General features: G+C 40.0%; 1 protein-coding gene across 1 annotated transcript in view; it reads right to left on the bottom strand.

The window, feature by feature from the left end:
• Positions 1-21,851, bottom strand: part of USH2A (usherin) — a 754,837-nt gene that overhangs the window by 79,371 nt on the left and 653,615 nt on the right. Inside the window, exon 60 of the mRNA XM_047077230.1 lies at positions 18,844-19,198. Coding sequence (XP_046933186.1) covers positions 18,844-19,198 — 355 coding nt within the window. The remainder of the gene's footprint in view (positions 1-18,843; positions 19,199-21,851) is intronic.

Raw genomic sequence — 21,851 nt, 5'->3', positions numbered from 1 at the left:
CACATGATGAAGGTTAGGAAGCTTAGGCATGAGCCTACAAATGTTTCCCCACCTCCTTCCCTTTTTTTGATCATATTGCCAGGCTAGTGAAAGACCCTTGCAAGCTTATGAAGGCAAGACCATCTAGAACTCAAATCCTTCAAAAATGAGTTTGGCTGATCTCTTGAACCAAATAGTCCCAATTAGGGAGAAAAGAAAGAGAAGTCACAAATATTATTGCTGGTCTCTTGATTTATTGTATAGAAATGCATTCTATAAATGATACTGTTTTTGTTTTTTGTTGTGTCATGCAAATAAAGATTCATTTTCTTCTTTTAGCCTACTCTTGTATATGTGATATGTTGGAGTGGTTACATTTACTGTTTAGTTTTGGGACTATAGATTATCAAAATTGGATTACGAAATAACTACAGAAAGATTGGAAACGTTATCAAGAGCTCCTGGGTTTAAAGACGGCTTTTGTAATTGCAAGAGACTTATCTGGTTTGTCTGGAATGTGGGGACATTTTGAAAGAATATGCAGGAAGAAATGAAGGATGTTAGATAGCCAGGGGATGGACTGGCATTCAAGTAAGACTTCATTACCAGTATGCGAATAATATAAAACCAAAGAACAGATTCAGAAACTGGGGAAATATATTACACATCTGATAGTTGATACTTCTATTCCCAAGCAATGTGCATTGGTCTGTCCAAGACGTACCAGTGGTTGAGTATGACCTTTCAGAATCCTGGGCTGAGGGTCCATGAACATACTGATGGGTTCTGGGAATTAACTCTACTATCCAGACTCCAGAATGTGACTGTACATCTTCATTCTTGAACTAAAATTATTTTCCCAGTTAACTGCATGGTTTTCTCCTTTCCTCCTAATCTCTGTCCCAGTGTGACCCTCTTGTGAGGCCTTCCCTGGCCTCCCTGCATTAAATATCACCCTCCCTCTCCCAACAGGCCAATGCCTTCCCCACTCCTATAACTGGCCCATAGAACATTTCCCTGACTCGCCAACACAACACCTCTGATCTCTCATCTATGATTTTTTCCATTGCCCTTATATATCAAACATATATATATATATATATACACACACATATATACATATTATATATATACTTATTTAAATAAAAGCTTCAAGAAGGAAGGAATTTTTGTCTGGTGTATTCACTGCTGTACACCAAGGAGGTATATATTGAGTGCATGTGTACTGAGAAAATGAATGAATGAATGAATGAATGAAATTTTAGATCAGTCACTAGAAAGGGAAGGCTGGGGGCGGGGGTTATAACACGGAGCAACTGGAAATATTTATCTTATTTACTTATTTGCTTTTAGCACATAGTGATGAATTATAGTTTATGGTTCCAGGCTAATTGGTTTATGCATTACATTATCTGGTTTTAACTATACTATCTTTGCAAACACAGGTAACTTTCAAGGTTCCTGAAAGAGTTAAAAAACATGGTTCAAGTATCATACTAATAATTCATACATAAATGAAGAACAAGTAAATGGCCAATTTGACACTTCTTACTTATGGTGCAAGCTCATCACCAGCCACACTATGAGGTATAAACACTGCTAGTCCAGTCCTATTTGGCCAGAAGTTGACAAAGAAATTTGAAATTATCAAGGAGACCACTTGGAAATGGCTTGATATCCAGTACTATTCACAATGAATCTTTCAATAAGTATATATTGTGGCTTGAGGAACTAGCTAATGACAGTTTTAGCTCATAATTAACCAAATATTCTACTGGTAATTTTATCTATATCTATACCTCTTAAAATTTGTATTTTCAGGGTGTAAATAACATTTGTTCACTAGTGCACACTTTATAATCTACAGATAAGTAAACATACATGTAATGGGGATGTGTGTTCTAGAAGTTATTATTTATAAGAGTGCACATTCTAAAAAGTTTGGAGACAACTGGCTATGTTAACATTCTTCTTACAGCAAAGCTATTTATTAAGAGAAAAACAGAGCAAGATAATTTTCCTCTATGAAAAATAAAATGGAATCTGATCACTAGCTTATCATGAATAAAGTGTAAAATAAGAACAAGTAACTCACTTATGTCGCTACCTTATGATGGGCAAACCCCAGGAATACTTTTTGGAAGATAAATGCTTAAAGATAATTTGTAAAAAAAAAAAATCTCATCCCCTTGACTAATTTCCCAGTGGGAAGTGCTGACTATTATTGATAAAAATGATACCGATGGTCATTGCCCAGATGGCACTTTGAAGAATATAGTTGGAGACAAAAACCCTATAAAACGTGCATGTCACAAAATCATACTAAACCTCTATTATGCACTTGGGCTATTATAACCAGTCACACTGTTACATTTATTTTATGAGTTCGTTTGACTCTTTCTCAGTTTGAATAATTTGATTTAAATTCTCTGTTAAACTTAAAGACTAGAGTGAAGAAGAACAATGCAAATATAAGTGGTTCGACAAGGTATAAAATATTTACACTGCCTCTCACTCCCGTGTTACTTACAAGATTGCAAGTAATCAGTTACACTGAAAACGGTAGTATGCTGGGAGGGAAGCAGGGGGCTCCGGGTACACAGGGCACTCCCCATCCCAGAGAAGCGATGTTCAGTTATCATAGTGACTGTCATCTTAACAATTGTGCAAGTGCATCATTCACTGTGGGTGACTAGAAACAGATGAAGAGGAGCTGAAAAATGGGAGAATTTTCCTTGTCTCATGTCTCTCTGATAACTAGGCAGACTACAGAGCATGAAAGATGAGGGCTACCCAATTCAAACCAGAGCACGTAGTTACCATCTGGGCATTTTAAAAGTAGGACACATGAAATGCTCAGATGTATCCCCCAACAGGGTGCAATAATACAGCAGTAAAAAGAAAACTACAGTGAACTATGGCCACTTCCACCCTTGCAATCATTCTAGTACAGGAAGAGGCAAGGATTTTCCAAAAACCTTTGCTTAGGTGCATCTTAAGTGCTCACACGTTTGGTGCACAGATGGCTTCCGTGATTTACCAGCCGTACGTGGTATGTAGACATACCCAGCAGAGGGCACTGTCCTCATGGAAAGAAAGGAGTTGGGCCATTCTGGCTGGAGCCCTGGCTTGAGGGCTCAAAAATGAAAATAGTAGACCACGCACACTAAAATAGTCATTTCCTTTCAGAAACATTCACTGCTGAAACAAATATTGACTTTTTAAATGTTATATTTGGCTTTCAAAGGTACCCAACTGAGTAATTTCTTTCGGATGTTGCCAGATGTAGACCCTTAATTTTCTGACCAAGAATTACTAAGTTATTCAACAGTTAGAAAACAAAGAGCCTCAATGCTGCATTTTTTTAGATCTTAGAAGGTGAGAGTTCAGAATTTCTTATTTCTGGAAACCTCTATCAGCTTCTCTAGATCCTCAAGGCATAGTAACACTGCTGCATCCAGCTGCTGCTGCATGAGTTAAACAAACAAACAAACAAACCCTCAAACCCTCACTCATTTCTGGTTTCTGATGTACATTTTGCAATGAGAGAGAGAGAGAAAGAGGGAGGGATACAGGGAGAGAGAACATTATTTATAAGAACAAACGTCAGAAACGTATAATCTTTGGCCACAAAAGGAAAACGCCTAAGTTAATGTTTAATACATATATTTTAATGGAATTTTAACTATGTTGATAGATCATTTTATAATCCCTGCCTAAATTCATCCATATTTGCAAAAATGTGTATTCACAAGATCAAGTAAATTCACAGGCTTCTCGTTTGCTGGGTGGAGGCTTGATGAGCAGGGAGGCTACAAAATGGCATCGCTTGTTGTAAAATGAAGCATCAAAATACCCTAATGAAACTAATAATGGCTGGGAGTAATTTAAGACTGTCTCTCTGCCTTAGGAAGGAAAGCAACTAAGGAAATACAAATGAGAGAATTAAAGAGAATATATAGGAAGAAGATTTAGCAAAGTGAATCTTTTAAATTTAAATTTCCATTTCCATTTCCATTTCCATTTCCATTTCCTTGCCTCCAAATGAAACTCCAGATACATTTAAGAGGGGAATTCTTCCAGATTTTTGTCTAGAATTCCCCAGATATTTCTTTTTTGGTCTCTCTTCATGCATCATTTTTTATTCTCGTTCTTGTTAAGAATTCTCATTAGCCAATCTAACCATTCAATTTATCCTGCCTATTTTGTAATGAATAAATAGCACGTACTGTTAATTGGCCACCTGGGGTTCAAAGAGGGGAAAGAGGGAGGTGACGTCTGAACACTGAATGTGCTGACAACATACTGACCACACTCTATTTCACAAGATTTAAAATCAGGCTTCCTTGCCCTATTCTCCCCTCCCTACCCTTGCGCCATTTCTTGACCGTCTGTGAGACTAATATAATTTTCTTAAGTGATTTATTTCTAACAGATGTTATCATACAGCTGCAGGGACTGGATGCTGGATGCACACTGCCCCTAACAACTTTAATTCCTGGATATAATAAGCATATATTCCACTAATAAACAATTATCGCTCTGTTAAGGAAAAGATGCCAAGGCGTGAGGTTCGATGACCAGGTACTTCTGGGCAAAATGGACAAGTAGATGGGCTCTCCTGAGGCCCTGACTGTGCTCAACCTAAATGTGCTAATGACGTGGTAGGTCACAAAGGAAGAAAATTAGTCACGGCTTAATTTAGGAAGCTAATTTTAGGTCTACGTTAGATTCCTGGTAAATCAGAAATTACACGGGGCGAGGTAAGAAAAGATGGCAGCCTGGGTCCTGGCAGAGAACACGGCCTATCCAACAACAGAAGAGACATCTACCCGATCTTCCCTCCGGCTCCTCAGGTGGCTCTTGTGCCGTCTCAAGGGCAGGTGTTGGAGGTTTGTCCCCATGGTGGGCGCCCTGTTTCTGAATGCTGATGGGGTGGCCCCAGGCAGTGCCACAAAGCCAGCGATGACATCCCGGGTTTACCTGATGAGGTTCGAGTTGTGACCCGGCACTGTCTGTGGCCAAGAGAGGCACGACCTGAACATTGGACTTTGGGTAATATTTGAAATGCACGTAATTTCCCCGGTTGAGCTTTGGAGAAGAAGTCTCCTCTCATGTTTCCAGTGAATAGGCTGCCTTTTCTTCCCCTATTACGACACCTAGACTCTTGGTTCAGCTGCCATGAGACCACACTCTGTTACTAATATGACTTGCTAATAGTACATGTTTCTGGGGATCACATGTTAGGGAATTAAGGGGAAATAAAAAAGGAGAAAAAATGTTTTTTCTTAAAAAAAAAATTCTGGACTAGTCTCTTCAGACAGGAACCCTGTTAACACATTAGTGCAATGACATCTTTATGGATTGATTTTCTCTCCATCCACCTACTTCAGATCATAATAATCACCATTTACTGAGTGCTGAGTGTCTCCAATCCATGTTTGCCCACCCCCAGGCCCATGCTCCTGACCACCTCACTCAACAGCTTTGCTAGGAATCTGATGAGACTATTTTGAATAAAGCTGCTTTAATGTCAGACCAAAAAATGGAGACGGATGGGAGGAATAGCCTCTTCTCTACCTCTTTTTTTTTTTTAATTTTTTTTTTTCAACGTTTATTTTACTTTTGGGACAGAGAGAGACAGAGCATGAACGGGGGAGGGGCAGAGAGAGAGGGAGACACAGAATCGGAAACAGGCTCCAGGCTCTGAGCCATCAGCCCAGAGCCTGACGCGGGGCTCGAACTCCCGGACCGCGAGATCGTGACCTGGCTGAAGTCGGACGCTTAACCGACTGCGCCACCCAGGCGCCCTCTTCTCTACCTCTTAATGCAGAGTCTCACCATCAGGTGTTTAAAACCAGGTTTCTGTTTCTTTGTCTGAGAAAATGTCTGTTCCAACTCCCTCCTTCTGTCCAAATTCTTGTCTTTTTAAAAATATGTACTTATTTCTTTTGAGAGACAGAGAGCAAGAAGGGAAGGGATAGAGACAGAAGGAGAGAGGGAAATTCCCAAGGAGGCTCCGGGCTGTCAGCACAGAGCCTGACGGTAGGCTCAATCTCACCAACTGTGAGATCATGCATGACCTGAGCTGAAATCAAGAGTTGGATGCTTAACTGACTGAGCCACCCAGGCGCCCCTTTCAGTTCAAATTCAACCCACTGTTTAAGGCACAGACCTCTCCCAAATCTTCCCTGATATTTTCCTTCCAAGTGACACTTTAATTCTTTGAATCTTTCATAAGTTGTTTACTATATTTGTATTAGACAGTCATATCATGCTATGTGGCATTTCTTACTTTTATGGTATTGAAGTATCATTTGTGGCTTTCATTGGTATTTAGCTTTTCATAAATGATATCTTGTTTCCTGTAGGTGGATAATTCAAGAGGCAGCACTGGGTAGAAGAAAGAACAGACTTTAGAAGCAGAGGGATCTGAAATGGAATCGCAGCTCTGCCCCGAGCTGTGCAACCATGGTCAAGTAACTCAACCTCTCTGAGTTTCTGTTTCCTCACTAATAATCCATAGATAATAATATTCTACAAAGTGATTATCAAGACGAAATGAGGTGGCATGTACAATGTGACTGTGATGTGTTTAACAGAGAAAGTTAGCAAATACCTGCTTATAGATTGAAATGGGGACATATAAATGATTATACCTTCATTTATCTATGAATATATAGATCTCCTCTTAAGCTAAATATATGGCATCACCAAGAAATCTTTAAAAAGTTCTAGAATATAATTATAGTTTGAATAGGAACAAGAAATGATGCGTAAGTTACCTCTGGCTCATTAGAGATTTTAACTCATTACTTCATTATTCATTATATGAACATCTATCTAAGTTAAGTGGCATTGTTCCAGAATCTGGGAATCAGGGAACATAATAAGCAAAATCCCTGCCCTCAGGGGGGTTTATATTCTGATCAGAGAGACAGATAGTAAAGAAGACAAACAAGTACAAATGTATACTTCTAGATAATGTTAAATATTAAGGAGAAAAAGCAGGGAAGAGGGACAGAAAGTGTGTGCGGTGGAAGAGAGGAGGGATACTGTAGCTAGGTAGGCCATGTAAGGCCTTCCCAAGAGTGACAGAAGGTGACATTTCAGTAGAGACCAGAAAGGAGCAAGGAAGCCAGCTATGGGGATTCCTGGGGGAAGAGCTTTCCAGGCAGACAATGCTCCAGTCCACAGATTGCCACCCGGGCCCTTTGCGCCATGAGGACATGGTAACTTGTCCTCGCTAATATTAATGTATGCATAGAAAATAGGATTTTTTTGGCTTCCTGTCATTTTCTTTTCTTGTTTTTTTTTATTTTAAAGGGAAAAATAGACCCTAGGCTTTCTCTCTTTGGGGGAATACAGAAGAAAAATGTGCTGAAAAAAAACATAAATTTCCCACAGGAATTAAAAGTAGTTTTCTTTCAATCTCTCTCTCTCTCTCTCTCTCTCTCTCTCTCTCTCTCTCACACACACACACACACACACACACATAATTTCAATATATATATAATTTCAATTACATATATATGCATGTGTGTGTGTGTGTGCATATATATATATATAATTATGATAAACTTTTCTCCTGACTTTAACCTTAAACTGTTTGAAACATCTTAGAAGCCCAAGAGGTTGGAGGCATGGTGTAATAGCAAGACAGTAATATTCTTAGGATCCTGGGTGGCTCAGTCGGTTAAGCGTCCGACTTTGGCTCAGGTCATGATCTCGCAGTCCGTGAGTTCGAGCCCCGCATCGGGCTCTGTGCTGACCTATCGGAGCCTGGAGCCTGTTTCAGATTCTGTGTCTCCCTCTCTCTCTGACCCTCCCCCGTTCATGCTCTGTCTTTCTCTGTCTCAAAAATGAATAAACATTAAAAAAAATTTAAAAAAATATTCTTAGGATCCACGCAGATTTGTTTTCTAGGGTGCTTTGGTATGACAGGTACAAAAACATTTGAAGGGCTTGAGTCTCTCTCAAATATTAATGGTCTTTACTGTCTGATTAGCTCAAGCAAGTGTCCTCTTGGTATTGTATCCCCAACTGCAGGACTGGTTTCTTCGGAAACACAGTGGGAAGTGTACATTTAATACTATTTATCACCATTGAGGAAGTTGGTGGGGTCTTCCCCCTTCCCCCTAACAACAGGAACACTTAAAAAGGTCAGCGTCTATCATTTATTTTGGAACTGGTTAGCTTTCTCCTTACCCGGGACGAGATGTGTACCGAGGCTCACTAGGATTTGCAAGACTTGTTTAGAAAACACTGCTGTTGGGGCACACGTGGGAATTAGAATAAAGCACCGGACAGGGCTCTTCTCCCTGGACAACTTCCAGAGGGGACCGTGCTCTTGACATTACGGAGATAAAGAAGAGTTTTCAAGACATTTTCTATTTCCATACGAGTTCTTTTGTATGCTGGGTTGCCTGCCATTATGTTTATGTAATTCTGACAGTGTTCTTAATGACACGCTAACAGATTGTAAAACACGCTGCTGGCATTTACTTGTTTTTTATATTTTTAAAACAATGTCCTTCATGTAACAGTAGTTAAGCGCGGCAGAAGGACATCATTAGAGCCATGGTTAAACTGTAATTTACACCATTAGGAAGGCAGGAGCAATTTTTATTGCCTGGCAATTTTCTTGCTGAAATATTTGGACCATATGGCTCAATTTGTGTAATAACCTTAATTTCTGCACCCTTCAGGTTTGCCTCCGTCTCCTACGGAATGGTAAAATGCGGTTTAGCAGAAAAGGCAACTGTCTATACTTAGAGAGTTGAGATTAATAACATGTCACGTCCTGTTTTTGGTGAAGGAATTCGAACAGCAGCCAGATGGTATCTCTACAAATAACTGTCAGGGGTCTTGATCTAATCAATACAATGTATTAATACATCTCCCTTTGCTGTTTCTCCAGGGGCCGGTGCACAACATCTGGAAAGGGGGGGGCCCGCCAAGTAGAAAGCCGATTCTTTTCAGAATCAAACTGAGCCCAATTAATTTTTCATGTATCCTTGATAACTGTTTCATAATGAGCTATGCGTCTTGACGGATTTGGGGTTGGCAGAGCAGGCTGCCCCTGGTTTCTATCCCCATTCAGTCCACTTATAGAAACCAACCCATTAATCAAGCTATCTGGCATAAAACCTGAATCTCAGCTCAGCAAGAGATCAATAACCATCCTAAAAAAAAACACAGAACCAGCCACTAATGGGCACAGGTATCCAGCCATGACACTAGTAATTGCTTAGCAAAAATAAAACTCTGTATCATAATCACCCAATAGGAACTTATACGATAAAATTCATTACTTGTGCCTTGTCAAAAAGTAACATTTACATCCGTTAAAAATATACTGTAATTTTACTATCTAGACATGGCCATTATCTCTCAGAGGTAGACAACGCACCTTTTGGAATGGATTAAAACTCCCTGATTTTGTAATGTGAATATTTAATAATCCAAGTATCACATAAAATGTTTAAAAATGAGTTATTACACTTATTTTAAATTCAGAGTACCTGAGGGGCTCCTTAATACAATCTTTAGCCCAACCGCATATGACACACGTTGAGCCCGCTGTGCTAAGAACTCTGATGTGATGTCAGCTTGGTCAGATTTCTCCACTCTTTGGTTGGCTTAATGGCAAGATTTACAATTCAAATCATAAATTCTTATCACTTTCCCAGTGGCTTTGTCTCAGTCCCTTACTGTTTTACCAAATTCAAACCAGTCATTTTACTTCTCAGTCTGCAAATCTCTTTTGGCTTGGCAGGGGTTTCTGCACTCTGATTTTTTCCTGAGATAGAGACCCAATGACTTTGTCAATGGAGAGCAATTCAGGGCAGATACGGAGGAAGGAGATCCATGGCTTCTATTCTGAATCTATGGTCTGCTTGGTAAAACATTCCTTAGAGGCTCTTGGACAACAGGTGGAAACCTGTTTTGCCCGTATGAGAGTCAGATTTTGATTAGAAAAAAAGTCCTGGGAAGTGCTGCCATTAAGATAGTCCTTCACTGGCTGATCATCTGATCAAACCCTGCCAAGATGATAGAAAGGTCTAAGGAATCATCCAGGAACTTGGAAGTGATGTCACATTCATCTCTTCTGACAGCATGACTAAGAATCATGATGCTGTGTTTGTGCAGCCAGTGGTTTGTGGTTCTGCAGGATGAGTGCTGGGTTTAGAACCAGGGGTATGAGCGAGGGTCCTCCTGGGTTCTTTTCAGTATTTATAAGTATAATCAATGCCCATGCATGACCAAATAACTGCTTATTATATTGTAATTTGTCTCTTTCCTCATTTGCTTCAAGAACACCATGAGTCGCAGAGAGAAAAGAGTATTTTTTCTTTCTTTGTATCTGTTGTAGCTTCCGGGCACAAGAGATTCTCAAAAGAGAACAACCGATTAATGGAAGAGTCCCACGGTATTTCTTTGTCTTGATCGTCATATTAGATTTTACATGTCTTCGTCCTCAATTGCGAATAACTCATAATGGTCATACCTGCATGAGATTTCAGAGAAGCAAGTAGCACAGATTTTCAATTTTGATTTTGTTTGCTGATGTCCAGTGTGGATAAACAGAAACTACCCTGACAATGGTGCGTTTGTAGTGGAGTTGCATAACATCAAGCAAGAAAACTATCCAAACAAATGAATTTCATGACTAAATAAAATCTCAGATTTGGGATTCAGAATACATGGCATCCAAAATTTTCGACTTTTGTGATGCCGCTATCAAAATACTTAATTTATACAAACCTAAGCCCTCTGTGACAAAGACAAAAAATAGTTGCTATTCTGGGGCCTCCCAGGTCATAGACATGATCAACAATGCCAGCAGTTCGAGCTTAGTTAACACCTAGCTACAGCACTAACAAGATGTTTCACCTTAAAAATTATATCGAGATAAAAAGATTCATTTGCAAACCCATCACATATGTATTCACAGGTGGTGGGTGTGGGTCATTGCATTTGGATTAAAAAGCAAATGTCTCTCTCTACATGAGAGGTCACTAGCTGGTATAAGGCAAAATCTTTTCACTGTTCGGCATAATTAAAATATTCCAACAGTGGTTTCGGTAATTTAAAAATCACAGTATTGTTGTAATATTTTTCTAGGCTTCAGGAGCTCACAATTGTTTGGCCCAATCAAATCTGGGAACACTAGAGAAGTTATCACCCATCAAGGTAATTACTTTCAAGTTGAAATAATTACTCTATCAATGTTAATGGTCTTTCAACTTCAATAAAGCACTCACCTGCCGATAATCACGGCTAACCTCTTGCTCTAATGCAATTCCCTCTCTATTTAGTAGGTTATATTACAGCCGTTACAGTGGTCACTTGTCCTGAACAGCTGCTGAATTTCACTTTGATCGGCTGTGAACCATAAAAAAATTGGTCATCTGTGTATGATTTCCCCCTCACCCATAAGCCCTTGCAGAGCTAAGGATATGATCTCTTGGCTGTAATAGGGTACTTTAGGGGCAGCCATCTTGTCTCGGGTAGTGGCTACTTTCCACTTGTGACAAGAGCACGGTAGTTCAATTAACTTCTGCCCTTCACTGCCATTTACAGCTTGCTGTCTCTGCTAAATGGCATATATTCTGAATTTATGGCCTGGGCCTGTTACTGTGTGGACAAGTTCGTTTTACTTTCATATATGTTTTTTACCAAGGTTCTGTGGAATTCTTGGGTGTCTTTACAATTCATTTAAAGACCAAAAAATAACAACACACTGGAGTGAAAGGGCAAATAGCCTCCTCACCAACTGCCCCTTATATACCGATAGTCTGCTCTTTGGCCCAGGCAAACTAGGACGATGCCAGTTTGGCAGGGTCTGTGTAACCTGGGAAGTGTGTGCATGTGTGTGTGTGTGTGTGTGTGTGTGTGTGAGAGAGAGAGCTATCAAAAGACTTCATGTTTTGCTCATGTGATCCCAGATGGGGGATGGGCAGGGTACACTGAGCATCATGGTAGGTAAACAGAACTGCATCTAGAGAGGAAATCACCTGAGGAGGGCTCTCTGAGGGGCAAGGCTGCGATGTTACGGTAGAAGGTACATGAGTCAGTGCTACACCTTAGGGACACAAAAAAGCATGTTCTTGTTCCAGATGACTTAGAAAGGAAATAGCTCAATCCAATACTTTAGACATTACCTGGAAATTAACACTGTGCTATCAAGAAACACTTAAATTTGCATGCCCTGAATTTTGTTGCAAGGTAAAGAATGCTTAAAGTATATAAAATGTAAGGTTTTTCATTCATGACTAAAGTAAAACAGTTGCTCTATACAAACCAAAACTTTTCCTACTTTTGTCCATTTTTTCTGGCTTCTGTAGTCCAAATAGCAGGACTTCTAAAGTTTTACATCCTGTTTCCATTGCCATTTACAGTTTCTAAAGTACTTTGCATAGGCATTAATTTAGTTAGCCCTTGAAAAAGCCTTGTGAGATAAGTAACATTTTAGTTCAGACTTGACAAGGAGGAGGAGGATGGATCCATTTGAAGTGTAAGAACACGATCGTTTGAGGAAGAACAACATGTGAGAAGAACCTGCAAGCAGGACTCAAGATATACTTTAGAAGTAGGACCAGTAGGATTTAGTGAAGATTGGTTGTGGAAGGAAGGAAGGAGAAGGACTCAGTTTATCTGGGTTGAGTGATAAGAAAGATATGGATCAATTTAGTTTGTAACAGGATGTATTAGGAAATAGTAAGTACAGCTTAGAAAAGAAAAAAAAAAACAGGTGATAAGTAACTTTACTGAAACAGCTAGATATACCTCTGCAGGACTTCTAGAAACAAAGAATCAGCCTTACACCTTCAAGCCCACCTTCCTCTGAAGATCTGTATAAGACAACTTTTAAGAGGGGAGATCCAGTTCATGACAAGCAGGTTACAGAAGGGAATTTAGTAGACAAGCTTCCCCACATTATTTCCTTACTACTTGGGAAGGAGGAATGCGGAGACACCATACTCCCCCCTCAAGGCATATGAGGGACATCCAAGAGAACAACTTGAAGGAACGGAGGGTGTCTGCAAGAAAGGTGAGATGGACAATTTACTCTTTTCATGAGCCCTGCTCCAGAGCTGAAGAGACTCAGGGTATTTTAATGTAGGCACTAGTGTGGAGAAGCATCTTCTGAGATTCTTACGTGATTCCAGGATTTGGGGAACACGGGAGCTGTTTCGTGATTCTTATTCAAAGAATTTTGAAGTTGTGAGGCTGGCTGGGTCTCACTCAGCATGCTAGGGTGAGTAGAGAAGATAGGGCTGGACAAGCTGTACTTTCCTTATTTGGTAGAATGAGTTTTCCCCAGGCCTGGAGGATGCCAGGAAAGGAATGAGTTATTTCAATGTGAAAGGACCTAATGTTAGCTGACTGCTCAGGAGAGGGGGACCCAGAAGCAAAAGAGGCTGTGGGGCTGGATCTCTGAGGCAGGAAGGGATAGGAATATAGAAACTAGCCAGATGTTGCCTGCATCGGGGAACACGGAGCATGTAACTTCCCACGCAGGACCTCTGCATGACCCCACAGGAAGCAATGTAGATGGATAAAAACAAGATTCATGATTAATGCTTTTTTTTTTTTTTTTTTTTTGGTCTAATTCTTTCTTTTCTCCCACAGTCCTGGGGACTTTGACAAGAGAAGAGGGAACTGAAGAAGGAAGAAAATAAACAAAATAAACATGTCCTTTCTTTTCTATTGTGGATCTCTGAAGTCAGGCTTTAGACTAGATTTTTTTTTAAACACCTGAAATGAATCCTGATTACCAGAACTGGGCTGGTCCTTGTCACTGAATGTGACTAGAAAACCATAGCACGTGCCTTAGAAATTAGAGATGACTGAGCAAGAGGGTCCCGGACGAAGCTTGTTGGAATAAAGTGGTTACAGAAAAATAAAGCTCTCTCTAAGAAGTAGTTGCACAAATTTCAAGAAGACTTATATGGGTTGCATCTCCAATAATATTGAGCAAAAAGCAGATAACCAAGATGTATCTGTGATTAGTATCATATTATTAGAAAAAAGGGATAAAGATAATGCAAGGCTAGTGAATAAAAAGTTAATGTCAAACTAAATACATCATATGGGTTGCACAAATAAGTGTTCATGTTTTGTGTGACATTTACACAATTGCATTCTGTAATTTTATATAAAGAATGAGTAACACAGTTACCTTATAAGATGTGAAAAGCTCAGCGTATAAAAAGCGTAGTAATTGTTTTTGTTACCAAATTTTTCTTCAGTTTGGAAAGATAATCACTAGAGGAATCCTTCTAGATACCTAGATCTCCTAGAGCATTTCTATTGTGTTATAAACGGATGGGGAGAAAAGAACCATCACATTGTAAGAGCTACAATTAATTAAGATCATATGTAAAGAGCAACAATATTTTACATTATACGAAGCCAAATTAAAAATGGGATTAAAAGCAAACTAACCAATTTACTCACAAACTCCACATAATATGGCAATTATGAAGAATTCTGCCCCCCCCCCCCCCGACCCTGCCACATATCTACTTAATGGTAAGGAGATTTGAGACAACCACATGAGAAAATTTTGAATACCTCCTCCTTGACATTGGGCAAGTGAGTTTGGCAACTAAAATCTAGAAAGTAGAGTTTGTAATTCTGGATTTTATTTCCAGATTGGAAGCCAACTTTTAGTGACCCATATAATTTGCTTACCCCTCAGCACCGTATGCTTGATTCTACACACAGTGCAGAGTACCATCTATCTTTCAGGGTACTGGGCAAATGTACGATCTGGGCTTGATGTTTCATAACCCTGTGGGGTAAGCAGGGATATACTGAGAGCACAGACTAACAGGTAAACCACCTTTGCCTTTGAATCCCAAGTTATTTCTGCCAGTGCGATGGCAGGTGCCAGTGAGAAAAAGCAAACAAATCCGAATGGTGGCAGCAGTGTCGCCAACCTCGCCAGGAGTGTTCCCTGTAAATACCACCATGGAACTCTTGCATGCCAAGTGAGGCTAAATACAGTTTCTCTCCTGACACTGCACAATTCATCACAGAGCTAATTGGGAACGGAGCTTAAGGACTTCTACTTAAAGCTAGCTTGCTGTCACTAGTGGAGAGTATTGGTCTGAAGAGACCCTAGGAAGCTAGCTATCTCTTTCTTCCCCTTAGAAGAACCTACTTGGGCCCAAAGGGAGATGAAACTTTTCATGAGGTTGGGAGAGAAGCTGGTGATACATTAAAACCCACGCTCTTTCCATTTCTCCTCTCCTGCTGCCTCTGCTGCTGCTGCTGCTGCCGCTGCCCCTGCCAGCACATATGCTCTCCACCCCCACGGAGGGCTCCCATTGCCATTTCTCCATCCATTGCCACCATCAAGAGGACTCATGCATCCATTGCACCTGTTTTATGTGGCTCTCCCAGCAACGTCCACCTGTCTATAAACAACTCTGGGGGGACCTTGGGACAAGCCATAATGGCGCTACACTCTGGGCAATTTATTGGTGGCCCCTCATGCAGAGATAGGATCTAAGTAAACAAGAGACTAAATGAGACTATTTAGTGATACCTCTTGCAAGTCTGTGGATTCAATTGTAATCCTTCAATTGTGGAAATGGATTCTGTGCCTCACCAACTGAAAATGCAGTTCATTTGCTCTGGAGAATTTTAGCCGAAGTCGTCAATGAAACAAAAACTTGAAAACTTTCCAAAGTGGGCACAGACATGAAAGAAGGCAGTAAAGATGTTTAGCTAGTATAAAATTAGAGAAATAGTAAGTAACTAGAGGCAGGAAGACACTCAGGGAGATTTAAAGGGGAATCATTAAAACATGAGCAGCAGAAACCTGAAAGCAAAGAAACTTAGAAATCCGAAACGCCCAGCGGTAATCATCTGTGCCTCAGTCTTGATTACTCATCTTCCTTTTCAGTCTCTGCTCTGCCCAAGGGCCTAGTCTCATGGTAGCTTTCAACAATGCAATTGACCGCAGTATTGAGTATTGGCATACTGAATATAGTGCTCAATGACTATTTGCCAAATTGGATTGAATCATCAATAATCTGTTCTTGACCCTGAAGGTTCATTGAACTGGTATAGGGAAGTCATGCTCTTCTGAAATGGAAAGGGAGGACTTCAGTGACAGGAGGAGGGATTTGGGCAGGATAAAAGGAACATTCTCTGGCGGTGAGGAATTAGAATTAAGTGGTAGAACCTCCTTTAAATATCTCAAGAAAAACAAACAAACAAACAAACCTCAAGTGTTTCAAGTGTACGAAACTCAAAGACAATAGTTTATTTTTCTGATGATTTCTTTCAAAGATGTCAGCCCCAAAACAGTCATAGTGGCCTCCTGCCCTGAAAATTTGGCCGACTGACCAGAATGTCTGAACACTGGCCCGATTGCTCTATGGAAGATGTCTTGGATTGCTTAACAAGCTCAAATGGAGCCTTTCCTAATGACCCTAATGAAATCTTTTCTTGGGATTCTCAGGGCCAGATACCCAGATTCGGGTTGGGGGGGGGGTACTTTCGAACATGCACACAGACACATACACTAGAAAATAGGGTGCAGAAACATTCCTGTTTCCAGATTATTCTGGCTGCTCTCTTAGCCCTGTGCAAGGATTGCTTTCTGGAAAATGGCAGGGTGAAGCAGTCCTCGGCTGCCAGGCAGAAGCTGTGTTTCTGGGCCCCAGGAACAAAGGGCCGTGTGATGCTTAAAGCTTGGGTCATAGGCCTTCCTCTTTTTCAGGAACTTTTTGGTGTGATAAAAACAGAACATGGCAGATTAAATACAAGACAGAGTTCACTGTATACTTTAAATCTGGTGTTGTGAAATGAAACTGGCTGTGAAGGAATGATGTAGAGGGCACTCCATAAGAGAATTCCAATAGAGTTGTTTGGGGACATTAAATGTTTAGGCCCAGGCCTCTGAAAGCCATACTTCAAAATCAGAGGTTTAATTATTGCAATATTGGTACTTACAATAAAAATACATTTAAATTAAGGTGCCTCATTCAGAAAGCTCCTGTCAAGAGTTTTTCAGTATTTTTACTTTATTTTTCAGTAGTTAACTTTCAGGGTGGAAGTTCAGGACACTAATTCCAATGATATGGTGAGAAGGAAGAGATTTCTCCATAGATCAAGTATCAACTAAAAAAAAGGTCTTCTGCCCTTAAGAACACTGCTTTTAATGCTTATAAGGAAGACTGTAGAAAGATGTCATATGAAAGACCCTTATCTACAAAGAAAATTAAATGTCACATAAAAAATAAAGTACCAATTCTGAATTCTAAGTAAAATAAGGATTTCTTTAATATTGTCTCTTTAATTCGCAGACTGCTTATTTTTTGGTCAAGTGAGAAAAGTGAACATAAGGACAGAGAGAAAATACTGTACTATAAACTACTCATTTACAACTATTCTTCTGGAGTTTCATTAAAATATGTTTGCTCATTATTATGTAGACATTTTGATGGATGTTATATTTCTATAAGATAATCCTCATGTATATTGGGCCGCCTCAATTAGCGGTATAGAAACATGGTCTGCTCTTTGAAAATAATACTTTAGGCTGTCTCTTCACTTTTTAAGAGAGGTGTTCATATTTACCAAGGTCTTGGCACATTTTGAAAACTGTATGTATTTAACTACTAAGACCACAAGTTTCATCTTCTCCATGAAGCCTCTTCAGTATGAGGGTTTCCTGCTGGCCTTTCGGAGCATTTCTTGACTAACACTTTTGTATATAATATTCTCTCTTATATTGTGGTTTATGGCTAGGAGATGGTGGAGTTTGGGATCTGAATCCTGGTGTCGTGGATATTACAGGCTATAATTCACTACTTTTCTCAGATTTTTCTTATGTTCAATTCTCATCTCTGCAGTAATTATAAACGAGAATGCTCCCTGATAAAAGAACCATCCTGTTTCCATTTCTTTCTCCCATAGAACATTAAGCTATGTCAGATTTAAAGAAAGATCTCAGAAGATACTGGGTGAACTCAATTAAACTGTGCTATGGGCCAGAGGTGATCAACCCAGAAAAATCACCACTGAGTTATAGTGCATGTGATATCTACAGCTATATTATCCAGATAGATAGATCTAGAAATTTAACTTTCTTTTTTCTCAAGGAGACAGTAATACCACATGTATCTATATCTGTATCTGTATCTGAATCTGTATCCGTATCTTTTTCTATCTGTATCAGTATCTATACCCATATTTTTCTATATCTGTATCTATATCTGTATTTATATCTGTATCCTTTATCTGTATCTATCCTATATCTGTCTAATTTCATCGGTGCCTCATCCCCACGAGCTATACAGGGACACATTTTTTTTTTAATTTTTTTTTTCCCACGTTTATTTATTTTTGGGACAGAGAGAGACAGAGCATGAACGGGGGAGGGGCAGAGAGAGAGGGAGACACAGCATCGGAAACAGGCTCCAGGCTCCGAGCCATCAGCCCAGAGCCTGACGCGGGGCTCGAACTCACAGACCCCGAGATCGTGACCTGGCTGAAGTCGGACGCTTAACCGACTGCGCCACCCAGGCGCCCCTATACAGAGACACATTTAGTATCCCCATTTCATGGATTTGGAAATCACACAGAGAAAGATTCATTTACTTGCTTGAGGTAATAACAAATTAACTGTGGCCTGCAAACTGGTCTCCAATATCCCTTAGACTCAGTTCAGTATCTTATCCCTCCTTATGACTACATTGCTCTTTTTCACATGTGAAAGATTTTAATGTATTTAAGCTCTAACTGAAGAAAAACAATAAGCTGGATAAAAAAAAATAAATTTCAACATATTAATCAGATAATCTAAGTATCTGTTATTCTTTCTTTCTAAGTTCTTACCATCACGGTGAAAGCATGCACAGTAGAGATGTTAAATGTAGAATCATCTGGTCTCTCTTGGTAGATCACATGGTACTGGGAGATAATGCCATTGGGGGATCGTGGCTCTGTCCAGTTCAGCAGAACTGAATGAGCACTGGTGGCTTGTGCCCAAGGTGCTGGCAGATCTTGAGGTGGGGCTTCCAGAGTCCGTGCCGATGACCACAGACTCTCCACTGAGCCCTTGGAGTTGTGGGCTCTGACCCGATATTCATAGAATGTGAAAGGCATCAGAGTATCTGAAGCATCGGTGAATTCAAGGGCTCCTTCTGACCAGACAAACAAAAGGGACTCTGCTTCGATGCCGGCAAGACGTCTGAAAGGAAGCCAGAAAGGCAATCAGGAACAGCTGCACATTTCAAAAGACGTTTGCACATAGACTAAGAAACTGCCTTTCAGGGGCGCCCAGGTGGCCCAGTCGGTTAAGCATCAGACTTCAGCTCAGGTCATGATCGCACAGCTCGTGAGTTCGGGCCCCACATCAGGCTTTGCGCTGACAGCTCAGAGCCTGGAGCCTGCTTCGGATTCTGTGTCTCCCTCTCTCTCTGCCCCTCCCCCGTTCATGCTCTGTCTCTCTCTGTCTCAAAAATAAATAAACATTAAAAAAATAAAAAAAAAATAAAAGAAATTGCATTTCAGAAAAATTTATCAGCTCAACTGTCCCTTTCTGGTGTCCTAATGAAGACCAGATGAAAGAATATGCAAGAGGACTGGCTTGATATCATTTTTTAAATGTAGGTTTTATATATATTTGGCTAATCATAAAGAATGCATATATTTCATAGAAAACATGTAAAATACAGAAGAAATAAAAACATTTAAACAGTGTAACACCGCCCATAATTATGTCTTGTCATATTACACTAGAAATGTTTCCTTCAAAAAATTGCACATGGAATACGCAGAAACACATACATTATTTAAAAACTTAAAAAAATCAGAAGCGTACACGTAAGCACTATTAACACATGTAAAAATTCTTTTTGGATCTCTGTCTATATGTTTATGTACATGTGTGCAAGTGTATGCATGTGTACATGCAGGTACATGGCCCAATTTAATTTTTTGCACAACTGGAAATTACACCATATACAATTATTAAAAGTTGATATTATTGGGAATTCTGACCCTTCTGTGGTAGACGGATTGCACTAAGTATCCTGATTTGTCTCCCTGTATCCCCATGTCTATTGCTAATGTGCTCTCAAGCTCACTCTAAACATGGCCATGGGACTCTCGTTGGTCAATAGGACAGCAGCAAATATGATGCATGCGGAGACCTGGAAAGTGTTTGCACGCTGAGGTTGACCCCCTTGCCGCTCGTGGAACCGTAAGATCTTCATGCAAAAAAGCCCAGGCTAGCACACTGAAGGATGAGACTGATGAGGCGAAGCCATGGTTCTTATTCTCTTCCACCTGGTACAATGTGATTTTTGCACCTGCTTCCAGGATATTTAAAACACATATATTTTTTAAAATTTTAATTAACTAATTTATTTATTTAGGAAGAGAGAGAGAGAGCACACCCAAGCAAGCAGGGGAAAGGCAGAGAGAGAGGGAGAGACACAATCTCAGCCAGGTCCTGCACTGTCAGCACAGAGCCTGACATGGGGCTCGAACCCATCAACCGTGAGAACATGACCCGAGCTGAAATCAACAGTCAGATGCTCAACTGACTAAGCCACCCAGGTGCTCCTAAAACATATTTAAAATTCATTTCCTGCATCTCATGTATTTTATCTTCATTTGAATTTTCTCTTCTTTAATTAAGCCATAACCCTTCAAAGTAAGGACCAATCTTTCTTGTAGTGATCAACAAACCTTTACTGAGCACTTAATATACACCATGCCTTGTACGAGGGGCAAAGGTACAAAGATTGTACACATTCCTTTCCTGAAGGAACTTAGGCCCCTAAAGGAACTCATAGCTGAGTGGAGAAGATTGAGCTAAATGAAAATTAATGAAAATAACATGATAAATTTTGTAATATCAATTTGCTCTAGAGATCTTTAAAGGGCAAAAGTCAAATTCCTATTAGATGTCTTTTCCAAGACCTAGTAAAATGCAGAGTATGCTCAAAAAATTCTTTCAACTGCCTGAGAAAGGGATTGTTTAGTCCCATCAGTAGATATTACTGCTGTGAAAACGAAGGCAAACTATTTCGGTACTCAATATATAGAGCATTAAACATCTGAGTAGGAGAAATGGAATTGTCAGTTAGTATGGCCCCAGATATCTGATATTTCATTTGGAACAGTTATTTGCTCATCTGAATGTAAAACCATGATGCAAAAATAAATAAATAAATAAATAAATACATAAATAAATACATAAATAAATAAATAAAAATAAGTAAAATCATGACGCAGACCTAATCGGAAGGGGAAGTTCCTGAGGAATCATGGACCATTTGGTCTATTTCTGTGTGCCCAGCATCTAGCTCAGTAAATTCAATACTTTTTTTTTGAATGAATGGCCACAACACACGTAATTCCATGGTTGTCTGCACTTTCGCCTCATCTCTATTAACTCTTTTACTTACTAGGTTGGGGAAGAACGTACCAAAGAGATGAACCTCTCCTACTTAGCTTCTACTCTGTAGTAGAGAGAGACTGATGGATAGAGCAGTATTTTCCAGGCCGTTAGGAGTATTTAATGAACATCCTCTTCAGATGCCAGGATACTCACATGCTGCCATATCAGATTAGCCATCAACACGGAAAGGGTTATTAAGACAAAGTAAATGACAGTACCTCTCACAAAAAGGCAGGGTATTTAAAATACTCGGCTTTGGGAATTTGAGGACCCTCAAGTGGATCAATCACAATGACCTAAGCACGAGCAATGACAAGCCTCCCGCTGGAGGCTACAGAGGCTTCCGAGATGCCACTCAGTGACCTGCAATTATGGTCGGCAACCCACCTCATTATTCCTCGCCACCATGCGTGGGCCAGATTCTGCACTCAGT

This window comes from Lynx rufus, unplaced genomic scaffold, assembly GCF_022079265.1.
Source record: "Lynx rufus isolate CCGP_SWC_20201006 ecotype Redwood Valley unplaced genomic scaffold, mLynRuf1.p SCAF_15, whole genome shotgun sequence".
Classification (NCBI taxonomy): Eukaryota; Metazoa; Chordata; class Mammalia; order Carnivora; family Felidae; genus Lynx; species Lynx rufus.
This window is presented reverse-complemented; position numbering and strand designations above follow the sequence as displayed.